This window comes from Cuculus canorus, chromosome Z, assembly GCF_017976375.1.
Source record: "Cuculus canorus isolate bCucCan1 chromosome Z, bCucCan1.pri, whole genome shotgun sequence".
In the NCBI taxonomy this organism is placed as follows: Eukaryota; Metazoa; Chordata; class Aves; order Cuculiformes; family Cuculidae; genus Cuculus; species Cuculus canorus.
The window spans coordinates 66,271,352-66,292,475 of record NC_071441.1 but is presented as its reverse complement, the minus strand read 5'-3'; the positions used below and the strand labels follow the sequence as shown (position 1 = coordinate 66,292,475).

Below are 21,124 nucleotides of genomic sequence, written 5' to 3'. Positions count from 1 at the left end.
TGTACCTGTTTAAGAAATATTTTTGCTAATATTTATGCTGCTCATAGTCTCCTTTCAGACAAAAAGTAAATTATTCAGGTCTAGACCTGATTCTTTAAGTTCATATTTACTACATATTTGCATTTTAATATCTTTAAAAATATAAGTATTTACAATTTTTTAAGGTCCTACATTTATGATCAAGTAATGTGGTGATGTTCTCTCATCCATCCTTCTCCCCCACATTAACAGTATTTGAAAGCTATGCAAAATGGCATAATTTACCTGAACATTTTTGTCACAGTCTGTAGAGTCTGAGGTACTCTGCTGTCCAACTAAGCACACTGTAGCTGACTGAAACATTTTAAAATCCCAGATCATTGGTGCAGATGAAGAAGTGGCTGTTACAGCAAGCAGAAGCATTGGGTGCTCTGCAGGTGGCAGAGCTCCAAGACAAGACTGACCCCTGATTTTAGATCCTTCCAAGTAAGGACATTATGCTGGGATTTCTAAAAACATAAGATCTTGTCATAAACATCTTTCTTACACCAGGCTGCTGTACCACTTCACCAAATGCACTAAGGGCCTTGAGATAGACCCCTCAGGGAGCCCACACAAGAGTGTGCTGAGAGAAGGTAACCTTAGTAAATGAAGATATTATTTATTATGAAGTAAAAACAACAGCAGGGAGAGAAGGAGAGGAAGGTTACAAAGCAAAAAACTGTGCCTGAGTATCACAGTCTTTTCTTATGGACACCAGTAGCCTTCAACGCCTCGACCTCCACCAAACCTCCCCTCTGGACAGGGACAAGCAAAGTGGGTATACTCCGTGGTCTATATGTGATAGGGTCTACTCAGATCCTGAGAAATCATAGAATCATAAAAGTTGGAAAAGACCTCCAAAATCATCCAGTACAACCATCAGGCCAATGCCACCATGCCTACTAAACCATGTCCCGAAATGTCATGTCTACACATTTTTTAACACCTCCAGGGAAGCAAACGCCATCACTTCCCTGGGCAGCTTGTTCCAGTGCTTCACCACTCTTTTAGTGAAGAAATTTTTCCTATTATCCAATCTAAATCTCCCTTGGTGCAACTTGAGGCCATGTCCTCTCATCCTATCACTTGTAAGTTGGGAGAAGAGACAAACACCCACCTCACTATAAGCCCCTTGCAGGTAGTTGTAGAGAGCAGTAAGGTCTTCCGTCAGCCTTCTCTTCTCCAAGCTAAACAGCCTCAGTTCCTTCAACTGCTCCTCAGAAGCCCTGTGCTCCAGACCCCTCACCAGCTCTGTTGCCCTTCCCTGGACGTGCTCCAGCCCCTCAATGTCCTCCTTGTAGTGATTGGCCTAAAACTGAACACAGCATTTCAGGTGCAGCCTCACCAGCACAGGGGGAGGATCCCTTTGCTGCTCCTGCTGGCCACATCATTTCTGATACAAATCAAACATCGGTCAATCCCATTTTTATTTTATTTTGTTTTAGTCTGCTTTGCAAAGAGTACTCCCATTAGTTGATTCATCTTTCATAGAATCATAGAATATCCTGAGGTGGAAGGGACCCACAAAGATCATCTGGACCAACTCCTGTCCCCACACAGAACAATGCCAAAATTCACACTACGTATCTGAAAGCATTGTCCAAATGCTTCTGGTATGTTGTCAGGCTTGCTGCTGTGACTCTTTCCCTGGTGAGCTGTTCCAGTGCTCCACCACCCTCTGAGTGAAGAACTTTTTTCTGGTATCCATTCTAAACCTTCCCTGGCACATCTTCCTGCATTCCCTCAGGTCTCCTGTCATTGGTTGCCAGAGAGAAGTGATGAGTGCCTGCTCCTTCTCCTCTCCTTGTGAGGAAGATGTAGACTGTGATGAGATTTTTCCTCAGTCACCTCTTTTCCAGGCTGAACAGACCAAGTGCTTTTAGCTGCTCTTCATATGTCTTCACCTCTAAACCTTTCACCAACTTTGTGGCCCTCCTATGGACACTTTATAGTTAGCTTGATATTCTTTTTATGCTGTGGTGCTTGAAACTGCACACAGTACTCAATGTACCAACGGGCACTAAAGTGGGACAGTCACCCACCTCGACCAGCTAGCAATGCCGGTCAACCACCTGGACCAGCTGGCAAAGCTGCGCTGGATGCACTGCAGGACATGGCTGGCCCTCTTGGCTGCCTAGGCACACTGCTGGCTCATGTTCAACTTGCCATTGACCAGAACCTGCCTGAGGGGAATGTTTGTGAGGTGTCCCTGGGTGCCGCCTTGTCCCTCACCCCCTTGCCACTTCTGTGAGGGTGAAGGCTGGCCACATTCAGATTAGATATCAGCAAAAATTTCTTCAGTGAAAGGGTTATCAAGCACTGGAACCAGCTGCCCAGGGAAGTGGTGGAGTCACCATAGAATCATAGAATTCTCTGCACTGAGCAGTAGCTGCCAGTAGATGGATTCTTGAGGGCACTCCATTGTCAAATGTTGATCAGAGGAAAAACACATTCTGGTGGGTAGATGTTTTATTTATTCAGTTTACCTAGAAGAATCACAGAATCATAGAAACATAGAATGGTTTGAAATGACCTTACAGATCACCCATTTCCAACCCCAACGACACCTCCCACCAGACCAGGCTGCCCAACGCCCCATCCAACCTGTCCTTGAACACCTCCAGGAATGAGGCAGCCACAGCTTCCCTGGGCAACCTGTGCCAGTGACCCGCCACCCTCAGTGTGAAGAATTTCTTCCTAATGTCCAATTTAAATCTTTTCCCTTCCAATTTAAAGCTATTCCCCCTCATCCTATCACTCCATGCCCTTGTAAAAAGCCCCTCCCCAGCTTTCCTGTAGCCCCTTCAGGTACTGAAAGGTTGCTATAATGTCCCCCTCGGGCCTTTTCTGGACGGATTTAAAAGACATGAAGAATCGGTGCTCAGGGATATGGTTTAGTAGTGGACAGGTGCGGTTAGACTGGATGATCCTTTTCCAACAAAATGATTCTGTAATTCTGTGATTTCGGGGGTAAGAGGATTCTGACTCCGCTGACACCTTCCCAGGTGCTGGCAAAGGCTTGTGCAGCTGCCCCGAACTCCGCACTCCAGGTCAGCCCAGCTCAGCGCCGCAGTCTGTCTCAGTCCAGCTCAGAATCACAGAATCACTAGGTTGGAAAAGACCCCCGGGATCTAGTCCAACCATTCTTATCAATGACTAAACCATATCCCTGAGCATCTTATCCACCCGTCTTTTAAATATCTCCAGGGATGGTGACTCAACCCCCTCCCTGGGCAGCCTCTGCCAGTGCCCAATGACTCTTTCTGTCAATTTTTTTTTCTGATGTCCAGCCTGAACCTCCCCTGGTGGAGCTTGAGGCCATTCCCCCTTGTCCTGTCCCCTGTCACTGGGGAGAAGAGCCCAGCTCCCTCCTCTCCACAACCTCCTTTCAGGTAGTTGTAGAGAGCAATAAGGTCTCCCCTCAGCCTCCTCTCCTGCAGGCTAAACAACCCCAGCTCTCTCAGCCGCTCCTCGTAAGACTTGTTCTCCAGACCCCTCACCATCTTCATTGCTCTTCTCTGGACACACTCCAGGGCCTCAACACCCTTCTTGTATTGAGAGGCCCAGAACTGAGCACAGGATTCGAGGTGCAGCCGCCCCGAACCGCGCAGTCCACCTCAGCCCCGCTCAGCCACCCCGAGTCCTGCACCCCGATTCAGCCCAGCTCCGCGCAGCCGCTCCGAATCCCGCAGCCCGGCTCAGCACCGCAGCCCGGCTCAGTCCAGTTCCGCGCAGACGTCCGTAGCCCAGCCCAGTCCCGCAGCCCGGCTCCGCAGCCCGGCTCAGCCCGGCTCTATGTAGCCGGCCCCAGCCATGCAGCCCAGCTCAGTCCCGATCCTCGCAGCAGCCCGCGGCCGAGTTCAGCCCAGCCCCGCCCCGCAGCCCCGCCCGCGGCTCAGCCTAGCGCAGCCCAGCTCAGCCTAGCCCAGCCCCGCCCCCGGCGCAGCCCCGCCCCCGCTAAGCCCCACCCCCGGCTCAGCCCCGGCTCAGCCCCGCCCTAGCTCAGCCCAGCCCCCGCCTCAACCCCCTCCCAGCCCAGCCCCGCCCCGGCTCAGCCCCGGCTCAGCCCCGCCCCAGTTGCATCAGCCGCGGCTCCAAGGAGGCGCCTGCGCGCTCGCGTTCCCTGTCGGGCACCGCGTGTGGCTATGGCGGGCGCTGGTGCAGAGGTGGGCCCGGCGCCGTGCACGGAGGGGGCGACCCCGCCGCGGCGGGAATGGGGCTTGTGCCCTCACCCTGGGGTAGCGTGGAGGGGTGGGGGGATTCACCCGGAGATGAAACGAGGAGGGAGCGGTCTCTGGGGAGACCGTAGAGCAGCTTCTCTTACCCGAAGGGGCTACAGGAAAGCTGGGGAGGGGCTGTTTACAAGGGCAGGGAGTGATGGGATGAAGGGGAATGGCGTTGAATTGGAGGAGGGAAGATTTAGATTACTTATTAGGAAGAAATTCTTCCCAACGAGGGTGGTGAGGCACTGGCACAGGTTGCCCAGCAAAGGTGTGGCTGCCCCATCCCTGGAGATGTTCAAGGCCAGGTTGGATGGGCCATGAGCAGCATGGTCTGGTGGGATGTCCCTGCCCATGCCAGGGAGTTTGGAACTGGATGGGCTTTAAGGTCGCTTCCAACCCAAACCATTCTATGATTCCCTAGTGAGGGGGAGTTACAGCGCTGTAGGTGCGAGGCAGAGGGGAAATGGTGCTTCTCTCCACCGCAGGTAAACGCTGAGGAGGAAAAAAAGGCAGACTGCGGGAAGAAGAAACCGAAGGACGGAGTCGGCGATGGAGGGCGGATGGAGGTGAGCTGCTCCAGGGCTGACAGATGCCATATCCTGGTTGCTGCCCCGTGTGCCGTGTTGCTGCCCCGTGTGCAGTTCATCTCTCTAAAGTGTTTTGTTTCTTACTCCTTTTCCCACTGTTTCTTGTTTTACTGAAGTTTGATGTGAAGCGACTTTGTTGCTTTTTGCGGCAAGTTATGTTGGTGTAATGAGGGAGCGGCTGTGATTTCTGTTCTTGATCATTCCACCCTGCCTCTGCACCAGGGGGTAGGCAGCAGGTCTCTGGGATTGGGAAAGCCTGCCTAACTCCTCAACCTGTCTGCCCTTCTGGTGGGTAAACAGATCCGTTTGGCTGCACACAGGGAGGGCCGGCTGCTGGCCAGCACTGACCCTGAGTCAGCTGCAGAGCTGAACAACCTTCTTTATACCCAACCTGATAGTCCTGCTGATTTGTAGGCTGGAGTCAGCTTCTGTCTGGATGGCTCAGAGTAGGAGCGTTCCTTCTTTTCATTGACCTAATAAGAAAAACCTGGTTTTATGTTGAACCTGTACTGTCTTTTCAAAATTATTTCTGTCATTGTGTAGCTTATTTAAACAGGTGTTTGAAAAAGTAGTTGCTTATTAGCAGATATGTAGTTTATTGAGTAAGTGTACAGTAGTACATTTCGAGGTAATAATTTTCATTAAGATTAGGTCTTATAATATTACTATATAGTTAATCTGTAGCAACAAATATTATTTGTTAGTTAAAGCACGTATATAGATACCATCACAAAGCTGCATGCGAAAAGTATATCCATTCTGTTTGTATTGTTAACATAATGTGATACTAGATTACTCTAATATAATCTATTGATTTGTTCCTTTTTCTTCCTTCATTGTATATAGCTGAATCCCTGGCCTGCGTTTATCAATGAGCGTTTAGAAATGTACAATAAGCTTAAAGCTGAACATGATGCCCTCCTCGCAGAAAGAGCTACAAATGACAGTAAACCCATTAAAGTTACATTACCTGATGGCAAGCAGGTTGATGCTGAATCCTGGAAGACTACTCCTTATCAAATTGCTTGTGGAATTAGGTATGATTTTATCCTGTATTACATTCAGTAATTTTTAGACAGCTCTCTAGCTGCTGGTTGTGGCTGTGAGCATGCGGGTGATGCTTGAGTTCAGTTGATTCCAGAAAGACTTAACAGTACGAGTATCTTTCACTTAACTGTGTTTTTACTTGTATGGGAGATACCCAACAAAAAAAGCATTCCATGTCTACAGGTTACTCAGACTTGCCATAGAGGAGATTTTAACACTGCACACTGGACATCCTAACAGTTAAAATTGCAAAACCAGAGTGAATCCTAGACGTGAAATGCCTTTTTTTTCATGCTTATGTGCCTTGTCATTGGAACCTTCATGCTTTTGTGCTTTGGGATCAAGGGAAGGATTTTTTCTGGAAATAAAACTTTAAGTTACTAAATGAGAAATTATATTTGATAGTTTTTAAAAGAGAACCTCTGTCTTTTATTGCAGTGGTGTTTTGAAGTCAGGTTAATGCTTGGAGGTGACTACCTCTAAGTCAAATGCATTAATAAATGTATAAATGTATAAATGTTGAATGTACAGGACACTTTTCTTACTGTCCCTTAGATGTGAGTAGGATTTTCATAAATGTTCAAGACTGGCTGAACTACTCTTTTGTTTGGAATTTATTTATTATATTGTACCCACTCTGAGCACTCCTGAAATCTTATTCAACATGGAGGGCAAGTAGGGGGAACTTCTCCTTGCTGATTTCATGAGATTATATGTCATCTATTTATTCTGTAGTCAGGGCTTGGCTGACAACACTGTTATTGCTAAAGTGAACAAGATGGTTTGGGATCTAGACCGTCCTTTGGAGGAGGATTGTACCTTGGAGCTGCTTAAGTTTGAAGATGAAGAGGCTCAAGCAGTGAGTGTCTTCTACCAGTTTTTTTTGTTCTTGAATTTGCATTAAATGCAGCCTTGAGTAGTTATTTGCATCTTTACTGTGCTCAGATGATGATGAGGAAGAAACAGGTTTGCCGTGTAAGTAAATCTGCATTTTCTAATACGTCCTTACCAGGGAGCTGCAGTACTGCAGATAATGTGCAGTCTGCTGGGTATTTGTAGCCAGGTCTGCTAGCAGTTTCTGTAGTTCATGTAAAGTCTGTTGTTGTTAAAATTTTATATGTGCAGAATTCATGTTAATCGAAAGTATGTCTTTTGAACTAAAGTACGTCTTTTGAACTGACCTCTTCAGCACTTACTTGGAAAACAATACTGAACACAAAAATACTGTCTATGTACAATCATAAAACTACCAAGTAGGCTGCTCTTTTAGTTTGTACCTTCTTTTAGCTATTCATTCAGATAAATGTGGATATCCAGTAAACTTGTATATACTGTCTTAAGAAAAAGTTGTTTGGTAAAAGCAGCTGTCAGTCAAACTCAGCACAGATACCTTGTTTTCAAATTTAGTGGTTTCATGGTGGCTAAATGGTAGCTTCATTGAGATTCATACTTTCTGGTCTGTGCAAATAAAAGCACACTAAGTCTTATAGGTTTACTTTTAGTTTATCAAAACTATAGGTGTACTACCTATACAGATAGAGTGTAACTTTATGATCTGTCGTACCTCAGTGAGGGATTTCCCATGCTTAAAATTTGGATTAGGACCACGGCCTTATGCTTAAATTGCATCTTTTGGTCTTTGTGCAGAGCTGATTGATTGGCGTTTGTTAAAATTAAAGTTCCTGGATTAGTTTCCTGACATCTTAACAATGATTGAATCGTTTTAACAGTAGCAGAAAATAAGAATTATTTTCTACCAGTCTGTAAACGATTTTTCCAATGTTACCTTTTGCAGATATTGGTGCTTAGGGTGAGACTGTTGAATGTCACTTTGTTTCTGCAGACTGCTGTAATATGGGATCTGCATCAAGTATCCTCAAAAGCAAATGGTTTTAAATAAAATACTCAGGAATGCATTGTTTGTGTTCAGGCTGATCCTTTCTTTTTTTTCTTCTATTAGGTATACTGGCACTCAAGTGCTCACATAATGGGTGAAGCTATGGAGCGAATCTATGGTGGATGTTTGTGCTACGGTCCACCAATAGAAAATGGATTTTATTATGACATGTTCCTTGAGGAAGGGTAGGTTTTGTATTTTTCTTTTTTAGGACCTGGGGTGTGACAGTGACAGCAAAATTTGTTGTCTACTTGTTCCAGGAATGAAGTAATCTTTGATGATCAGTGGAACAGAGCACCTTCTGTACAAGAACAGAATGAGAGTTGGGCTTGTTCAGTCTGGAGAAGAGAAGGCTCTGGGGAGACCTTATAGTACCCTTTTAGTACTTAAAGGGGGCATGTAGGATAGGTGAGGAGTGGTAATGGATTTAAGCTGCAAGAGAGGAGATTTAGATTAGGTATTAGGAAGAAGTTTTTTCCTTTGAGAGTGGTGATGCACTGGAACCGGTTGCACAGAGAAGTTGTGGATGGCCCATTCCCAGGGTTGCTCAGAACCAGGCTGGATGAGGCTTTGAGCAGGCTGGTGTTGTGGAAGGTGTCCCTGCTCATGACGGGGGAGTGAAGCTGGCTTTAAGGTCACTTCCAACCCAAACCATTCTATAATACTGTGGTTTGATCTACTGCAGATTGCTTCGTTCTTTGCAGTGTGTCCTATCTGCAGGCTAGTGCATTGCAGCTGGATCAGAGACTGCAGGTGAAAGCACGAATTATTCACTTTTTGCCTGTGTTTATTTTAGGGGTGTATCAAGTAATGACTTCTCCACTTTGGAAACATTATGCAAAAAGATAATGAAAGAAAAACAAGTCTTTGAAAGACTAGAAGTTAAGAAGGAAACACTACTTGAAATGTTTAAGGTAGGCTGTTCCAGAAGTTTGTTTCTAGCATCGTACAGTTATTCTTTGAGTATTTGTAACTTCAGCTGCATGTTCTCTTAGTGATTGAGAAAGGTCTGTCAAATTATTTTTTTAAGGTGCTATGTTCTTATAAGCTCATTTGTAATATTTCACACACAAAAAGACCTAATGTGTAATTCCTAGGTTTTGACGAATCTGCATTTGATTTTCTGCAACTATAAAAATTCTTATGCTTCACCTGGGTGACATTGGCAAAATTTTTCAAGCCGCATTCTTAATTTATTTCCCTCAGAGATTAATTTGCAATATATTATGTGCAGTAACGTTATATGCCTACCTTAGAGTGGCTCTTAGTAAAATGCTTTGGTGGTACTGTAGCTGCATGTGCTGATACATTCAGAAAGCTTCATAAAACATTTTTTTAGAGTGAGGACTTCTGAGAAAGTCCAAGCAACACTGAAAGCTGTTCCTTTGTTTTAAGGACTTAGCAGCCATTAATTTTCTGGTATTCCTCAGATAGACATTACTCAGTTTTCGTCAGGAGAATCGTGGTGCCATTCACATTGGAGGCCTCTCTAAGAATGCACAGCCTGCTTTCTGGGCAGCTTGAACTTGACTATCCACTACTTGACTATCTTTCTGTCTTCCCGTCTTTTAAAAATCCTGTTTTGATGCAGCATAGCATCAGATTTGCAAATAATTTAAACTGCTAGCCATTTCTTTTGCTGAACAAGGAGTTAAAAAATGTGTGCTGCTTTTCTTTTCAGTATAATAAATTCAAGTGTCGCATCCTGAATGAGAAGGTCAATACTCCAACTACAACAGTATACAGGTAATTATGTGCGCATCGTAATATTACTGGATATATCTTTCTAGGATGAAATATATCAGATGAATGTTTTCCTATCTTTAGGTGTGGTCCCTTGATAGATTTATGCAGAGGGCCTCATGTCAGGCACACTGGCAAGATAAAAACCATAAAAATCCATAAGGTAAGTGCTGAACTGCCTTAAACAAATCTTTTCACTTAAAATATGTTGCTGTCTTTGGGCAGTATTGATGGTGGCTTATCCAAGAAGTACCGTGAGATGAGTAACCTGGCCAAAAACTCATTGTAATGAATTGGGAAAGGATATCGTGCTAGAATGATATTTAAATGGTGTGAAGCCCAAATAGGTGTCAAGGGCCTGTGCTTCCAGCACAGGTAGGAATGTGAGTATGGCTTAAGGCTTGGTTGAATTGGTCAGAGTTTATAATTTTTGTTCAGCTGATTATTATAGCTGAATGTGAAAAAACAGTTGGAATAGGATGGCTGCAAAGAAGGTAAATAGGCTTAATAAGAAGACGAGAACTTGAAGCCATTTCACGTGTTCTGTTCCCCCTTCTCGATTTTTCTGATGATCAGTGCTCTGAATTTAAGATTAAAACTCATTGCTTTAGTTGTTGTGCATTAAGTGTAGTGATTTATTAATAATTATATGTCTTTTCACAGCAGGCAGTAGTAGTAAAACGTGGAGGTTCCTTATTTTCTTCAATATTTCATTTGGTTTTTTGCATACAGAATTCTTCTACCTATTGGGAAGGCAAGGCTGACATGGAGTCCCTCCAGCGGATCTACGGAATTTCATTCCCAGATGCAAAAATGCTGAAGGAATGGGAGAAATTCCAGGAGGAGGCTAAGAACAGAGATCACAGGAAAATAGGGCGGGTGAGACAGTTTTTCTAGTATTGTATTTCACAGATTCTGTGTTTATGTAACCCCTTAATTAGAAGCATCTCAAAGACAGTGTATACTTCCTGCCATAACCAAGATGTGACTCAAGTGTATTTTCAGTCACATTGCAAATTCAGGTACTTGTCTCTCAAAGAGCATCAAAAGTCCTAAAGCAAATAACTTCTTTCTAGACTTTTCACTGTTTGAAACACAATTATATCATTTTTCCAAAGAAGATAATATGAACACATAGGTCTGCAAAACCCGAATGTTTCAGCCTGCAGGCAGTGCTCATCCTTACAGTTAATGGTTCACTCACTCTGTGTGATTCCAGAGTCTGTAACACATTCCTATGTTCTTTTGGTTGGTTAGGTTTGGAGTTTTTTTCTTGGGTGGAAACCCCTGTCACATAATTGATTGTCCTGAACACTGTTACGAGGTCTTCTGCTAGGGCATCAGGAAAATGTATGGAAGAATTCACTCTATGCAGTACTCAAGTGTGTGCACAGTTTGTTTTAATATTGGCTGACTATAGTTCACAGTTCATGGGCAAGTAATTATGGCAAAGGAGGACTAAACATTGCTTGTAATTGTGCAAGAGGATGTGTGGGGGCACAGTTACGAGTTACATGTAAACATGAAGTGTTGGAGCATCAGTAGTGAAATGAGAAACTGAACAACCTCCTTCTACTATGAGTACTGATGGAGATACTAAAACTAGTGAAAATGCATCTGTGCTATTTGTATTGCTTTCATTTTATCTCTCTAAGAAATGTTTCGATTAGTGATGCCCAGTCAGTAGTAATTAATTTGTGAATGTTAAGTAAAAACGGTGGTTTACAAATAGTAAGTTTTTCAAATATTTTTCTGCAGGACCAAGAACTGTTTTTCTTCCATGAGCTCAGTCCTGGTAGCTGTTTTTTCTTGCCAAAAGGAGCTTACATTTATAACACGTTAATCGAATTCATCCGGGTAAGTAATGTCTTTTGGAAATATAGAAGAAATTGCTTAATTTTAGAAAAATACCGAAGAGCATGCTACATGTAACAGTATTAACAGCCATTCATTTCAAGTTAGTTTAATCTCTTAGTTCTGTAAGCCACAGGACTTAATAAACCTGCCTTCTCTGAACCGGTCATGTTACAATCTCTGCTAAGTTATATTTTTATCAATATTTTATACCTGCAGTTAAAGCAGTGATAATGATGCCTTATATTATGAATTCTTTGGCATGTAATACTACAGCTAAGCTCACACTACAGCTTTTCCACCTATGCATATTGATTTATTTTAATAAACTTATTAAATTTGGTCTTGTAGAACTATTTGTTATGAAATTATGTGTAGGGAAAACAAATCCTGATCTTCCTGTTGTAATATTTCAAGTCTGTCTGATTATTGTATATTTGGACTGCAATTTACTTTCAAGTGTCATTGAATAATTAGAGACTGCTGCTTGGCTTGCAGGGAGGAAACTTGTTCTTCTTGCTTACTACAGAGGAATTGTCTGGGGGAGGGGTGGTGCTGGTGGAAGACGTGTATCCTGGCATGTCCAGCTTGAATTTTTCTCTCCTCTTCTCTAGTCATGGATTTCTGTAGGGGAGCACATAAATGGCTGCCTACCATTATTTTTGTTGGTTTTATTACTTATTTTACTTATTGGGTCTGTTGTTTTAGAATGAGTATCGAAAACGTGGATTCCAGGAGGTTGTCACTCCAAATGTTTTCAACAGCAAACTGTGGATGACTTCAGGGCACTGGCAGCATTACAGTGACAACATGTTTTCCTTTGAAGTGGAGAAAGAAATCTTTGCTCTGAAACCTATGAACTGTCCAGGGCACTGGTAAGGACATAGCAAATCCAGTTTACCGAAGATGATGCTGGTTATAAAAAAAAAAATCCTTTTACTTTTGCCTGCTCAGTTGCAAAGATGGCTGTCTTTCAGGTACCTAGGTGTGGCATGCTGTCAAGAGTGATGTACTTACGAGTATTGTTATCTGTGTGCTGGAGACACTGAGAAATGTCGTTTTTTTCCATTGTTACTGTGACTGCTTTAGATCTGAAGTTTACCTCAGTACTGCAAAACTTGGATAAATAGGTACTGGGACATTGTCAGTGTTTTGACAATTTAGGCATTCAGGTTTTCATGCTTAGCTTTAGGAGCTGTGAGGAAAGCCTACCAGCTATAAAGGGATACCTGTATTTGTTTTGCTGACAAAACTAGATGTGAATAGCGGTTAAATTCAAATTATATCACTAGCATTATGGGCATCTGCTTAAGTACTGGCTGTTTCTCATTGGCTGTTCTTTGCAGAGTTTTGAATCTGGATGAACTTCAACTAATAAACTTTTCCTTCAGCCTTATGTTTGATCATCGTCCAAGATCATGGCGTGAGCTGCCGTTACGGTTGGCTGATTTTGGTGTTCTGCATCGCAACGAACTGTCAGGAGCTCTTACAGGACTCACTCGAGTGCGCCGGTTCCAGCAAGATGATGCTCACATATTCTGTGCTATTGAGCAGGTATGGGCTGCTGTTAAATTAAATTGGGTAATCAGATAGATTAACTGATTTTTCCATATTTGAGACTTTATTTCTGTTCTTGTAAAGATTGAAGAGGAGATAAAGAGTTGTCTGCAGTTCTTGCGTGCTGTGTATGATGTCTTTGGATTTTCCTTTAAACTGAATCTCTCCACTCGTCCTGAAAAGTACCTAGGAGATATTGAAGTGTGGAATCAGGCTGAAAAGGTAAACAGTAGTCTTATTAACTGCTTATATTAAAGCAAGGCAGCAGATGGATATTCTATAAGAACGTACTGCCTTTTGGGCAGTATAGGGACAGCTGGACATGAGCAGTATAACTTTAATCTGGCTTCCATTTAGTCTGGCTGCTCTAAATAGCTTTCTCTCCATACAGAAGCAATCACCATGACAAAATCAATTTAGGTTTCTCTCTTTCTCTCTCTTCTTGTATTTCGTGGTAATTTAAAAAGAAAATAAAAAGAGGAGGAGAACCAATTCTGGCAGCCCCTGCAATAAGACTTAGTGCCATCTTCCAAAACAGAGGTTGCTTCCATGGTGAAAGGGGTGGAGTTAGCCCCTGCAGGCACAGTGCTTTGGAGAAGATAGGGCAGGAATAGATAATAGGTATGTAAGAGTCAATCTCCTCTCAGTTATTATCTACAGACTTTGAATCTAGCATAAAAAGCTCTTGCATCTTAGTTAACACTGCTTGTTTGGCCTCTTCCAAAATGAGTGCATTTGTTTGTTCAGATTTGGACTAAGTTGATTTTTGTTTTCTTTTTCACTGGGGCTTTTCCAAAACTTACCTTTTTCAGAAAACAGATGAGTTGCAGCAATAACTGAGAAGTACCAAGAATTTGGTAGTGTACGTATTAGTAGCAGCAGGCTGTGATCTGAAAAAACAGTGAATGATTGAGAAATGCTAAATATGTGTGTGGTTTATCCCTAGCAACTTGAAAACAGCCTCAATGACTTTGGTGAGAAGTGGGAGTTAAGCCCTGGTGATGGAGCCTTCTATGGACCAAAGGTTAGTTTGTTGCTAACCCCTAGCTGAATTAGGCTTTTAATTCCATGTGGATGATGAATACAGAAGTTTTATACAATTCCTTGCTTTCCATTGATACTACGGAAATCTTGGCACTAGGCATAGCGTGCAAAGACTGTTGTTTGTACTGTAGGAGATGAGCAGGAAGAAATGGCGAAGTCTTCCTGTGTTTACAAAAATTATGCTAAACATTGCTTTCTCTGGAAAGACAAGAGTTGGGCATCTGTTGTGCAGTGTTTGTCAGATGACTTCAAATGGGTACCTAACCGTGACAAAATATCCATCTAGTTAACGTTCTGCTCCAAGTTAATTAAACAAACACAGATGGACATTACATGCTAGTAAAACATCAGAATGTTCTTCATATTTTATTTTGAGCAAGTGGAAGCAAACATCATGGTGGTGATGCTCTAGAGTTTTATTCGCTATCTCCTTGTTAAAGACAGCTTTTATTTTTTACTTACATTCCTGCACATTCCTTTCCATTTTAAAGTTTTATAACTAAATTTTTCAGCATTAGTATGTGTTTCTAAAGCATTGGTGCTGTTTAGGTTTGGCTGGAGGATGTAAAACAAAACTGATTCTTAAACTGAACTCCTGGTTAAGAGCTGGGATTAGAAGACAGAAATTTTGTTATCTAATACCATTCAAGATGCTTTCTGGTTGAAATTTTTTGTTTTTTTCAGTTACAACAAACTCTGACATACCTGAGAGAGAAATAATACTCTGTGATCCTGGTGTGCACGTAGCTTTAACACTCGTTTCATCAATTAAATCCCATTTACATGTATAAACTATTCGCTGCTTAAACAGAGCTGATTGGTGTAGTGGAAGATGTGAACAGAAGGTGGCACTGTAAGATCTGTGTTAGCAGAACAATTGCTACATTAGAAATAATCCATTGGGCACTAAGAGCATCCTAAGTCATGAGGAAACCAAAAATAATCTACTGGTTAAACAGATTTTTGAAAAATATTAGTTTTACTGGCACAGTTTCCTACCAGCATTGAGTTGCTGGTGCATTTTGATATTGTAAAAAGCCCGTTGCATTGGTTTTGTGGCTTTGTTGTTTTTTTTTTTTTAAAGCTGCCTCTTCAGTTTGCACAGATTAAGTAGGGCTTTCTAGATTTCCTGATATCTTTGAGCATTACAGAATTACAGTGTTACAAAATTACTGGTAAATCTTTTCTTAATAAACTTGCACTACATTTTATGTCTATATTCAGTGATCTAGTAAACTGGTTCCTATTTCTGTCTTTGTATGCTAATTGAATTAATTTCATTTTATGGGTTGTAGGTGAAATGTGTTATAGCAGCAAATCATTCATAATGTGAAATGCAAACAACATTTAGTAATTTCCTCAGTTGATTTGATAGAAGGCAGATACCTACAGGAAACTTTGTTAATCTTAATTAGCTTTATACTTGCCCCTAATACACTGTAGCCAAAGTAAGGTGAACAAATGTATCATTTTGCACTGATTTTAATGGAAACTAGTTAAGGCTACATTTTTCAATGCCTAGGGTACTTCTAAACTACTTGTTTGGATATTTTTTTCCTAGTCTGCAACTAGGTGATTTGAAATTAAAGAAGGTTGTAGTTTATTTTGACAGAAGCTCTTCCAGTAGCTGAACTATGATAAACTCTGGCATCCGGATGCAGGTCATAAGACATAGAATTTCAGTTAATAAAACACTGCATTGTTTGATTTGTAAAATAAGGCATACAGCCCGGACAGACAGTCATACTGGTAAAATGATAAAGAAGAGAGCATGTGGTAAATAAGTAAGATCACGACACTCTAAATCTATGTTCTATCCGTCTCTCTGTCTAACCTGTATCATAAGTGTACTCGGCGTTGAAGTGTAAATTGTAATAGAAAGAAGCAGCTTGGCTGTAGGTACTCAGTCAGAACAAGTGTCATTGATTAATATGATCCCTGTTGATAAGTGGGCTATTTAACAGTAGCATTCTCGTGTTCATGCCCTAGATTTGTAACATAAGCTATGAAGTATTCAAATGCTGCATAATAAAGGAGTGTCAGTTTGCAGGTTTGAGATTGAAGAAATGTCGTTTTTGGCGAGACATGTTCAGTTCTGATCCTTCACTTCTGTTCTGCTGAATTCACTCAGTGAAAAGGTCCATGAAAACCTCTGATTGATACTCACAAATAATAGTCTTAGGTATTAAATGTAGTTCTCTCTGCTTGCCTACCCTGTTTTTAGCTCTAATACTTTTCATCAGAAACAGCAAATCATTTAAGTTCTAATGTAGGCTGAAGTAAAAGTACATTGTCTAAACCTACATATACTTCCTCTACTTTGAGTGAAACCTTCCATCTTAAAACAATGAGTTTACTTTCAGAGGGGCGTGCCTGCATCTTAAGCTGTAGTAAAAGTTTGTGTCTTTTTTTCCCCCTAAGATTGACATTCAGATTAAAGATGCCATTGGCCGCTACCACCAATGTGCTACAATCCAACTCGACTTCCAGCTGCCAGTCAGATTTAACCTCACCTTTGTCAGGTAAGCACAGAGATTGGTAGTTTTAATTGCTTTATAATTAACTTATAATTAATTTTTCCTCTACAGGATACATTTACATAAAAAAGAAAAAACTTACATTTTTTAAAACAACACCTTTCTTCACAGCCATGATGGCAATGACAAGACAAGACCAGTTATCATTCACCGGGCTATCTTGGGATCTGTGGAAAGAATGATCGCCATTCTAACTGAAAACTATGGAGGCAAATGGTATCGTTGAAAAGTACATTTATTATTCCAGTTTGAGCGCATTTATGTAGAAGAGAAATTGGCACCAAGCATGCAAGGTGTTGTTCTTATTGCTTGCTACAGAGACATGCCGTAGGTGTTCCACAGAGCAATTCCTTCTGAACCACCTTCCTTAGGTACTAAATAATTCTAGATACAGTAGGCTTTATTTTATGCAGCATGTGAGGTGTATCTCTCAACTTTGCTTTTGCTGCTGGGTTGCGTTGCAACAATTCATTTATGTAGGTCATCTTTCTACCTGCTGCAGTGTAAGACCTGATGAGGATGACCCCTTTGATTGTAGTGAGACTCAATAGTATATGTTTTCCCGTGGTTGGTTTGTAGTAAGCTCAATGACTTAATTACTGTTTATTGTTTGTTGTTAAATGCCTTGAATCTTCAGGTCAGAAAGCACTGCTGCCTATAGTGCAATTATTTATGACATTGAGCTCTTTTGGGGAGATAAATTTTAATGAGTATAGGGCTGTCATCACCGCTGAACCCAATCTCGGCAGCTGGCTTTATGAATCTGTCATGTAGAATTTATTCCTATCTGTTAATAGGATTTTTTATACCAAAAAACCATGGAAAGCTATCTAAACTTGTTTTGTTTGTTGAAGGCCACTATGGCTGTCCCCGCAGCAGGTGATGGTGGTACCAGTGGGACCAACATGTGATGAGTATGCTCAAAAGGTGATGTATATGATTTGTGGCCTTTTTTTCAGTATATTTTACTTAGTTGAGATACTTGGTTATTAATGATTAATAGTATTTATTCCAGATAAACGTTACAAATCTTTGCATCTTATGTTGTATTGTTTTCACAGTATAATGATAATTAGCTGCCGAATTTGTAGATGGATCTTAACAGGGACCTGAAATAGTTTTTGGGTATTTGAACAACAAATGCTGAACTTTTTGACACTTTTACTTTTGGAAAACGTAGTTTTTCTTGCTAGCTGAAAAGCTGTCTTTTCCTTCAGATTCTGGTCTCCCGTGGCCGTGGGCATCTTGCAAAAGCAGTAAGAAAGTTGAAAAAGGGTCTTTGCATTTTTAGCATCCAGCAGACCTCCTCCTGTACGTCTTTCAAGCACACTAATAAATAAATAAAATAGTCTGCTAAATAAAAAGAAATAGTCTTGTAATCAGAAAGCTGCACCATCCTGCTGCCTTTCACAATGTCAAACCCATATGACCCAAATTCAGCCCAAAACATTAGGTACTCTCTTCACTGCTCAGTTTAGTGTGTAGGTACTTGCATGATAGCTGACCTCTTTTTGTTTCTCAGACTGGGCTCATCTCCAACGCCTGAGACAAGGTGCCTTTGTTTTAGGGGATAGATAAGCTTCACTGGTTTAATTCTACAAGTCTTAACTAGTTGATTGTCACAAGTATCCTATAATGACAGTTTAAATACTTTTTCTCATAGGTCAGGCAGCACTTCCATGATGCTGGATTAATGGCAGATGTTGATGTAGATCCTGGGTGCACACTGAACAAGAAGATCAGAAATGCTCAGCTTGCACAGTATAACTTTATTCTGGGTAATGTATAGTGCCTTTGTTGCCTTATCCTGGCTGACTTTCTTGCACAGGTTATGGGATTTGATCTTTCTGCTGTGAGCAAGGCAGAGAGCAGTAGTTTAGATCACTTTGCTTTTAAGAGGCTCTTTTCCAGAGACCCTCCCTGCCTGCATGATAGGCATTTCTGGCTTGTATAACTGTCATGGAAAGGAGATCATTGTGGCCCAAGGCATTACTGCTGCTTTAGGAGAAGGTCTTTGCTTCCTTCTGGTCAGCAGTGTGGAGACATATACGAAATTTCTTGCCCTTTTTCAGTCAGTGTTAAGTGATTTTTCCATGCAACCCCAGTAATTTATGCTCTTGTTTCAGATGTAGCAAGAGAAATGCCATATTTTCATTGCATTCAGCCATGGTGCACTTCCTAGCTAGACATGGCAGGCATAGGAGAAGACTTCCACAAGCAGGTGAAGCAGGGACAGTGAGAAACTGACCCTGAAGTATGTGATTTGAAGGGCTACATTATTAGTGTTGTGTAAATTGAGGCTCTAGCCTTGACCTAGAACTATTCTGGGTCGTTTAGCCTAGTATGAACCTTCAACAGAGAAACTTTTCCCTCAGAGTAATTGATAGAATCATGAATGAAGTTCTTCTGTTCTTTAAAACTTTAAGCAAATGATGCAGATAAGACAAGACTACGTTTTTTCCTCTAAAACCACAATCAATCAGCCTATCAGGGAAAAAAATCTTACCTAGTTTATGTTCAGAGTTGGTTTCAAAGAGTTGTTCCACCAAATGTAGATTGAGTACCAGAAATACAAGTTCCTGTAGCAACCTCCAAGAATATTACATGAAACTTATATTAGTAATGAGACATACATTTGTTATCTTAGTATTTGAATCCTAATAAGTAAAGTGGCTTTAGAATTTTACGATAAACTGTCTTGCTGTCTCCGTGAAGAAAAGAAATAGCTATTGGTTATTTCTAACCAAGTTGTCTTTCTAATGCTATACTTATGTTTTATTTCTCATTTTGATCTTGTAGTTCTCTCTAATAAGTAAGTCAGGCTGGTCTTAAGAAATTTACTTTTCTCTTTACTCATATTTTGCTAAGCTGCTGTTCATCATATACTAAAACTTAATAAATTATATGAGATTAAACAAGGCTTTTGGCTGTTACAGATCTAAGTGGGGGTAGCTGGGAGGAGGGCGAAGAAAGATGTGATGTCTTGGTTGGTAAGCTTTTTAGAATTTTTGTTTAGAATTATTTTTTAAAGGTCTTGTGAGAGGAGGGAGAGGGCTTGCTAAATGTTAAGTTCATTCCTCTGCATTTTTTTTGTTTCTAGTTGTTGGTGAAAAGGAGAAGGCAAGTGGAACAGTTAACATCCGCACCCGAGATAACAAGGTGCATGGTGAGCGTACAATTGCAGACACTGTGGAGAGACTGCTGGAACTGAAATGCTCTCGCTCCAGACAAGCTGAAGAGGAGTTTTAACACCGTCTGCTCTACCTGGCATTAAAAAAAGATCCTAGTTTTCCTATTTCAGTAAGCCAGAAAGTTTTTGTGCTGAACCAGGTTTTAAATTTATTTCATATTGGACCTCTTGCTCATTTTAGCAGAGATTTTTCTTTAGTCAGAAAAGCCTCTTTTTATAAAAATTGTTTTTTCACTGACCTTGAAGTAAAATTTCCTGGCCTCTGACAAATGATAGGTGAAGCAAGATGAAATTACTTCCTGTGACTGGAAGGGAAAATGTGAATGTTAATCAGGGATACCCATATCATCTTAACTACCCTGTTAAGAATAAAATACATTTTGATAACGTGTTTTTCATGGAAGCTAAACAAAAGACCTCACGCTTAAGAAACCGCATAGTAACTATGCACTGCAGCAGACTCTGGAGTTTTTACTTTAGCAAGGAATGTGATACTGTTCAGTCTTGTCTGCTGATCTTACACCAAATAAATACATTGACTCTCAACAGTTCCCAGTCCCATGAACAGAGATCTGCTTCCATAGCAGCTAGTGCCTGTGGGAGTGTCTCAGCTGTCACTGTGTGACACTCTTTATGTGGGGCCACTTACTGCAGCACAGTGAGCTGCCCTCTGTAGCCATTGTTACCCTTTTCCAGAGGCAGTATCTGACACAGCTGTAAGGCTAAGGTCATTGTAGCTGTGCAATGGGGATAAGACTGCTAGAAAAAGGTAGGGCGTAGTAGGGCCAAAGAAGCAGTAAGTAAAACCAGGATCCTTGGGAACAGAGTGTTTCTACTCTTAACCTCTAAGCTGTCCTTTCAGTACAGCTGTGACATACACAGTAAGGCTGTATATGTCACAGCAGAAACAAGAAGATTTTGAACTAAGAAGAATGATGATTATATCTTTAAGGCAAGTGGTGTTTTTCTGTTTAATAGGCACAGTCCCCTTCAGTGGGACACTTCCTTCCCAAGTCTTTAGTCCAGGGCATTGCATACTCTATTAGCAGCTCTACCTATCTCACAGCTGAGGGATCTCATCAATTGTGCTTGGGGCTTTTTTTTTTTGAGTGCATTGGGCTGACAAGAGGTAAATGTCTGTCACTGACAAAAAATAAAATCTAATACAATGGTCTAAGTTTTTTTTTTGTTTGGTTTTGGTTTGTTTTTTTGTTAACTTTAACTGACCCGAACAGATACTGAAGGTGGTCTTTAAAAAGAAAGCTAATGCTGCAGTCTTGGCAAAAATCAGACAGAGCTGAGTACAGGTTTTAACTGTCCTATCTTTTGAAAACCCCCAAGTCTCCTTGTTCCCTTTATAACTTGGACAGAAGCATTTCATCTCACCTTTCCTCACGTGTCTTTCTCAGGGGTGATGATAACAT

General features: G+C 41.3%; 1 protein-coding gene across 2 annotated transcripts in view; it reads left to right on the top strand.

Annotated features, from left to right (window-relative positions):
• Window positions 1–20,868, top strand: part of TARS1 (threonyl-tRNA synthetase 1) — a 41,318-nt gene extending 20,450 nt beyond the window's left edge. The window contains exons 1-19 of one of the 2 annotated variants that reach the window (XM_009566108.2): window positions 4,109–4,187; window positions 4,730–4,810; window positions 5,678–5,868; window positions 6,614–6,737; window positions 7,839–7,960; window positions 8,572–8,689; window positions 9,457–9,521; window positions 9,603–9,681; window positions 10,251–10,397; window positions 11,277–11,375; window positions 12,081–12,247; window positions 12,764–12,926; window positions 13,014–13,151; window positions 13,876–13,953; window positions 16,395–16,495; window positions 16,622–16,726; window positions 17,365–17,437; window positions 18,174–18,288; window positions 19,611–20,868. In XM_009566108.2, coding sequence (XP_009564403.1) covers window positions 4,167–4,187; window positions 4,730–4,810; window positions 5,678–5,868; window positions 6,614–6,737; window positions 7,839–7,960; window positions 8,572–8,689; window positions 9,457–9,521; window positions 9,603–9,681; window positions 10,251–10,397; window positions 11,277–11,375; window positions 12,081–12,247; window positions 12,764–12,926; window positions 13,014–13,151; window positions 13,876–13,953; window positions 16,395–16,495; window positions 16,622–16,726; window positions 17,365–17,437; window positions 18,174–18,288; window positions 19,611–19,759 — 2,136 coding nt within the window. In that variant the 5' untranslated portion in view covers window positions 4,109–4,166 and the 3' untranslated portion in view covers window positions 19,760–20,868. Of the gene's footprint in view, window positions 1–4,108; window positions 4,188–4,729; window positions 4,811–5,677; window positions 5,869–6,613; window positions 6,738–7,838; window positions 7,961–8,571; window positions 8,690–9,456; window positions 9,522–9,602; window positions 9,682–10,250; window positions 10,398–11,276; window positions 11,376–12,080; window positions 12,248–12,763; window positions 12,927–13,013; window positions 13,152–13,875; window positions 13,954–16,394; window positions 16,496–16,621; window positions 16,727–17,364; window positions 17,438–18,173; window positions 18,289–19,610 lie in introns of those variants that run through there. The other variant, XM_054055487.1, reaches the window with a different exon arrangement.
• Window positions 20,869–21,124: the final 256 nt, after the last annotated feature.